Raw genomic sequence first — 6,784 nt, 5'->3', positions numbered from 1 at the left:
TTCTACATGTTACCTACATTTTTATTTTAGAGAGAGAGAGAGAGAGAGAGAGAGAGAGAGAGAGAGAGAGAGAGAGAGAGAGAGAGAGAGAGAGAGAGAGGGGGGAATTCAAGCACTTTCAATGACCCATGTCGATTTTCAAAAACTTTTAAGGCCTTGATTATTTTTTTTCAAATTCACAAACATTCAAGGATTTCAACGACCCGTGGGAACCCTGTTCTAAGCTCCTAAGGAGAGGCAGGGGCCCCACAATTACTGTCGCCATACCGTTGATCTGACATGGGAAGAGTGTAAAAAAAACAAAAAACGTTGTGTGTTCATAACATGATAAGAAGATGACAATAACATTGTGCAGCGTGGGTTATCCTGGGTTATCATAACTGCATATTCACTATATCTGTTAAGTGATGAACATCTTCGGGGTGGGTTCCTTGACGCAGATCTTTACTCCTGGACTAGAATGCACTTTCAACGGAAGGAGCCTTCATTCAACATTCTCTTTACTCAAGGACGATGCATCTGTGTCCATGAAACTCAAGGACAATGCTTAATCTTGTGTCCATGAAACTGTCCCGCTAATAACCAAGTATATCCTGGATACAATACATTAGATGCAGTTGCCTTGGTGATCAAAGATCTTAAAATTACATACAATAGTGCCATCTCCACCACCATCACCACACAGAAACAGATTTGACTTAAGTCAGAAACAGGAATAATTGAATCTGCACATTGAACAGAAGTACATTGCTGTATCCAAACGCCTTTGCCTTTTTTAAGTCATGCAGCATGTCACACTGATATTATCGAGGCGTGTGTTTTGTACGACGGTTCTGCGTTGTCGTACAGCGCCTCAGGACACAGTACAGACATAGACATCTCTCTGAGTTCAGACACAGACACAGGAGCAGGTTTACTAAGGCCTTTACACCAGGTGGATGGTTCTTACCTGTTTATTCCACAGCGGCTTAAACACTAGAACAGGCGTGCCTTTTTACCTACTATAAAAGCCGCCTCGGGGGTCAAATGACCATCTTCACAATGGAGGGCTGCTATTTACACACAACAACCACTAGTTGGCTGGCTTGTAAAATTAGCCTGCCTCCTACACAGAAAAGCAAAACAGCTTTATATTAGCTTATCCTGATGTGATTTTGGTTTGGGTACTGGGTCGGTAGAACGCACATATCTAGGAAAAGTCATGAAAGGAGGGTCCTGAAAACTGATTGTGTGCAATCAGATATACAATTTCTTTTACTCACAGGGTCAAATGACCCCAGCCACGGCTGTTCTAGTGTGAAACACAACGGTAGAGCAGAAAGGTGAAATAAAGGGGTTATGAGAAAGAATACCATATTAGGTAGTATATATAAATAGAGATTCATTTAGTTAAGCTTTGTTTGTAGTGTTTTCTTTCGCCCTATTGAATAAACATGCGTGCCCACTACACCTGGTGTAAAGCCTTCTCTGTGTCGCTCAGACATGGCACTGTTAACACGTGGTCACCTGCAGCGACAGATCCCAGTGCCTACGATTGTAAAGACCCAATGTGTCAGTGTGTGTAAGTGGGTGTTAAGTGTGTGTTAATGTGCTAGTGTGTTTGTATCAGTGTGTATTGGTGGGACATAGAATGTGTGACAGGGTGTAGCTGGGTATGTGTATATACAATATGTACTGCGTACGTGTGTGTGTGTGCGTGTGTGTGTGTGTGTGCGTGTGTGTGGCCTGTGTGTTTGTGTGTGCATGTGTGTATGTGTATGTAAAGTATATATGTGTGTGTGTGTGTGTGTGTGTGTGTGATGGTGTGTGTATATTACAGACTGTATGGCCAAATCACTGCGTAGGAGAGCAGTCGTCCAGATCGAGTAGCTCCTTGACCAGTTTCTCTCCGAACTGCGCGCGGCTGTAGCGTTTGACGTGGTAGGCGTCGGACATCTTGTACAGGATGTAGGCGTTGTTCATGGCGATGGAGATGGTGAGCCAGAACACCTGCTGCCACGTCTTATTTGGCTTGTGGAAGATAAAGTATCTGAGGGAGAGGAGAGAGATGTGATTGGCTATCAGAGGAGAGGAGAGAGATGTGATTGGCTGATCTAAATGCCAGAGGATGGGGGGAGTCTACTGGAGAGAAAAGACAGACGTTATGGCTGTATTAAATACTTGGCAGGTAAAAGGCAAATTTATTTAAAAATGTGCCTCTATTTATCTACACAGTAAACGAATTTCCCGGGACTGAAAGGTCCTATTTAATAGGCAATTTTCAGAATGCATGATTAGAAAGTTTTTAATTGTGGAAAATGTATGAAAAGTTAGTCAACTGAAAATGCAATTTATTTCACTGCGTACTAATAAGGAAGTAAATTCCGATCTTAGTCCCACAATTCAATGGAGCAAGTACTGTAAAATGTATGGGCTGTAGCGGAATTAATAATAATAATAATAATAATAATTCATTACATTTATAGCGCTTTTCCGAGGCTCAAAGACGCTGAAATTCAACCAATTACCATGAATAACATGGCTATGCTACAGATGAGGGTTAATCAGTATGAATGAGATGAAGTATGTTGAAATGTGTCACACTTACTGCATACATTTCTACGTACTAAACAGTATGTCCTATATACCGTAGTATGTAGTATAGTATAGTATTGTATAGTATAGTTAGTATGCAGTATATACTTATAATAGTAATCAGTGGGCAGTATGATCATTGGGTCACAGCCTATGTGTACAGCTAACACGTCCTTACATTACATTTACATTTTTGGCATTTAGCAGACGACTTTATCCAAAGTGACTTACAACAAAATGTGTATTTTATTATTATTATTATTATTATTAAAATGATGTATTTAATACATTTGACTAAGTAAGTGAATAATCTATCCATCAGTCATAGCAAGAAAAGGAAATCTATGCTCGGGGGTCAGGGGTCATTGGGCAGTCATAATGCTAGAAGAAGGAATAACGTATTTTCATTTCGTGACGTTAGAATTAGGTTCTATCTCCATTTTTGTCAAAATTGAGTTATTTACATAATCTGATCCATTAGGTGTTTATTAATGCCTGTGTGGTGTTATTTTTTAAATGTTGACATTTTTTAGTTAGTAATGAATAAAATACAAAGGTTCCATCTCACAAAACATAATGGAATGTAAAAACGTTGACGCTCAATATCTCTGAACTACCCTAAACGGAGATAAAACCTTATAATTCTAAGCTTACGATTTGTATTATTATTATTTACAGTAGACAAAGTGTAAACAGCGTCCTGCCTTGGTGCTGGAGGGCCCAGTGGTACTCTACTCACTTGCTGTACTTGTCGTCGTACTTGCAGATGTAGCTGAGGTGAGCAGCGAAGGCCTCGACAGCCAGAGGACACGGGATCTCTCCACTCTTCCTCTTTATGATCACACCTGGAACCAGAACCGCACGCTCAGAAGCACACACTCAGAAGCACACACTCAGAAGCACACTAAGAACCGCACACTCAGAACCGCACACTCAGAAGCACACGCTAAGAACCGCACACTCAGAACCGCACACTCAGAGCCGCACGCTCAGACCAGGGGAGGCTGGTGGAGGTAGAAATCGGAGGACAGGCTCATTGTAATGCATGAAACAGAATGAGTAATTGTATCAAAGACACCTGTTTGGTGCCATTCCACCATTCCGTGTTTGGTACTATTTCCTCATTCCATTCCATGCATTACAATGAGCCCGTCCTCCGATATCTCCCTCCACTGACTCAGATAGGGATCATAGGAACTAGTAGAATGTAGGGATGGTGTGCACAGCTTTCAAGTTCTTTCAACCCTGTTTCCAAAGAACAAAACGGAAACGTCAGCACTCCAAAATAGTCATCTCATTTTGAAAACAAGGTTTATTTACTGCACGACTGTGAAAGGTGAAATGAGGTGACTTCTCGCTGTCCCTTTTTCATTTATTTTGGAGTGCCGCCTTTTCCCTTTGTTCCATTAACGTGGCACTTCATTTGAAGTGAATGTTACGGCAGAGCACCTAGCCAATGGCATAGCGAAGCATACTTTAAAATATTGTCTCTTCTATATAAACATTTAAATATTGTCTCTTCTATATAAACATTTAAATATAGTCTCGGCTATATAAATCTGCTGCGAAAAATGAATTAAATATCTGGAAAGTATATGTATATACTAGAAGTATATATGGAAAGAGTGTTTTTTTATGTCATCACAGGAATTACTGTTAATATGCTAAATCTAAAAACAGATCGCCTTTTTAAAGATCCAGCATGTCGTTTTGCGTGTTGATGCCTCTGTCGGCCACACTGAAAGTTTGAAAATGTGCATAATGCTACGTAGAGGACCCATGTCCTACCTGACACCAGATTTTAGAAAACACTTTGTTTGGACCAATACAGCAGTCTTCACTGAACGTTCTTCATCATGTAATCTCATTCCTTGACGGTTACCGATTTATCATGGCCATTTAGCACTGTTTTAGAGCTAAAATCTATATACTGGACCTTTAGTGGAAGAGACTTACATAAACACATCAGGAGTTCAAAGTGTAACTACAGAAACAACTGCATGGGAACTAAAGAGGCTGGGAGGATCAGATGTCTACCACTAACAGCCTCGGATACGGCTGCCTCGACTGAACCCCCATCTGCTCCAGTCATTAAAATCACCCTGAGTTATCTTAGGGTAATTACAGTACATTACAGTGCTATCTTATGGTAATTAAAGTACATTTCACTCAGGCTCCACAGAGAAAGGCTGCATGGTTAATTGGGAGAGTTACAGAAGAGGGATTGTAAAGGGAATGAGGAAATCAAAGATAAGGCACAAAATGGTATCCTTCACATTTAAATGAAAGGGAATACTAAATTGCAGCCTCAGGTTTTGAAATATAATTGTGCAGCAGTCTTAATCGAGTCTCATTTTTAGCTGTACCTGCTTCTCCATTTTCCAATCATTTCTACATGATTCATGATAATTCAATTTCACAGGTATTTATATCATATTCACACTGTATGTTCTGTGTACTTAAGTCGTTATTGTAAAAAAAAAAAAAAAATGTTCTAAATTACTTTAAAACTAGACAAGTACAATTTCTGTGGAAATTGTGAAGTGTGCTTGCCCCGAAACCTATATCCGGGTATTTAACACTAGAAGAGCCATGAGGGGTCACGGTTAAAAGCGTAACATTTTGAAGTGTAACACATATCTGTGTGTGGGGGGGGTCAATTTGGATATTTAATATGTTATGAAAATTAACTGTGGTAAATATATTCTGTTAAAAGTTTTTTAAAAAACTAGAATTTAATGTTGCAAATTTTTTTTTTTTAACTAGGGTCAACCGGGATTTGATTGATTTGTTATTTTAAAGCGCTACATTAGCTCTGCATGAGGACAGTGAACATCATCAACTAACGTCATAAGAGACTCAATCTGCCTTGCGCTCCAGACAGGAGTAATTAGGGATTGAGATGTTTGGACGACTGTAGGTTTAATTTCCCACCTGGTTTCTTCTTTGACCTCTGACCCTTTCCTCTTACAGGTAGATGTAATTACTGAGAGCACACCCAGATGGCAGGAAACTAGACACATTTCCAAACTACATTCACATGACATAGAATGATGAAGGAAACAACATAGCGAAACAACAAGAGTTAAGAGTATGGCTGGGTATATTCAACTCCCAAGTATCCCCTTCAGAACCAACTCTTTAGCTGCGAGAAGAATTGAGATTGAGAAATGACCCTGAGCTTTGCTTAGTGGGAGAAACGGACGTGCACTGTGTTGCACCAGCCCATCAAAGACAATGTGAACAGTCCCCCTGAGTGAAAGGAAACACAGGCCATGTTGTCTCACCTTGCTTGGTAGGGGAGTACGCGTTGGTGAGGAAGCGGAAGTGTCCCTTGTTGTACCAGCTGATCAGGGACATGTTTCCTCTCATCATGGTCTCAGACTGGCCTCTCTGATGGGGCGGCGCAGGGTTAACCAGCATGCTCTGCGGCAGGCCTGTACAGTCGCTCTTCCTGGTGCTCAACAGACCGCAGCAGTAGATCTCTGGTAGGGGCACAGACAGACAGACAGACAGTCAGACTGTGTAAGCCAGCTGAGCTAAAGTCTCAGACCCGAGCAGTGGTCTACCAACAATGACACACCCCTGACTACCCTCTATGAGCGTGGCACACACATCCTCTCCCATAGTTAGTGTAGTAATGATGCAGACACAGTGTAATAGCAATCTAGTAATGATGTAGTGACAGTGTAATAATGATGTAGTAAAGATGTAGTCCCAGTGTAGTCATGATGAAGTAACAATATAGTAACAGTGTAGTAGGTAATGTTAGATGTTTACTTTTATTTTTTATTTAACCAGGAAGTCCCTTGAAATCATACAAAATTATATAATAGAGCATAGAGCAAAACAGATAAGGAATAATTAAGGAGAATAGAGCACAATAAAAACAGCCAAGGGACAACAGATAAATATGACAAAATCTATTATACATTTCTTAATCAGAGCTTTGAACTCTCCCAGGGAGAAGAGATCATTAAGCTGTAGTGTGTTCTGGAGGTTATCCCATGACCAGGACGCAAAATAAGAGAAAGCTGCTCTACCAAGTTCCAAGCAAATCCTAGTGGAGCGAAAATCATAACAGCTGCTGGTGAGTGATATGTGATTATAGATATGACGGATGTTTGCCTAGTATGGCTTTGTAAATAAAAATGGAACAATTACGCTGTCTCCTTAGGCCAGGAAACCAGATCATAAAGTACACAGTGAT

At 40.5% G+C, this 6,784-nt stretch overlaps 1 protein-coding gene across 1 annotated transcript in view; it reads right to left on the bottom strand.

Annotated features, from left to right (window-relative positions):
* Positions 1 to 1,833: 1,833 nt before the first annotated feature.
* pgbd5 (piggyBac transposable element derived 5) overlaps positions 1,834 to 6,784 on the bottom strand; it is a gene marked incomplete at both ends in the record, with an annotated part of 27,988 nt that continues 23,037 nt past the window's right edge. The window contains 3 exons of the mRNA XM_080549278.1: positions 1,834 to 2,029; positions 3,314 to 3,419; positions 5,862 to 6,059. Coding sequence (XP_080405404.1) covers positions 1,834 to 2,029; positions 3,314 to 3,419; positions 5,862 to 6,059 — 500 coding nt within the window. The remainder of the gene's footprint in view (positions 2,030 to 3,313; positions 3,420 to 5,861; positions 6,060 to 6,784) is intronic.

Source organism: Nansenia antarctica (assembly GCF_963989245.1).
Source record: "Nansenia antarctica genome assembly, chromosome: 19".
In the NCBI taxonomy this organism is placed as follows: Eukaryota; Metazoa; Chordata; class Actinopteri; order Argentiniformes; family Microstomatidae; genus Nansenia; species Nansenia antarctica.
This window is presented reverse-complemented; position numbering and strand designations above follow the sequence as displayed.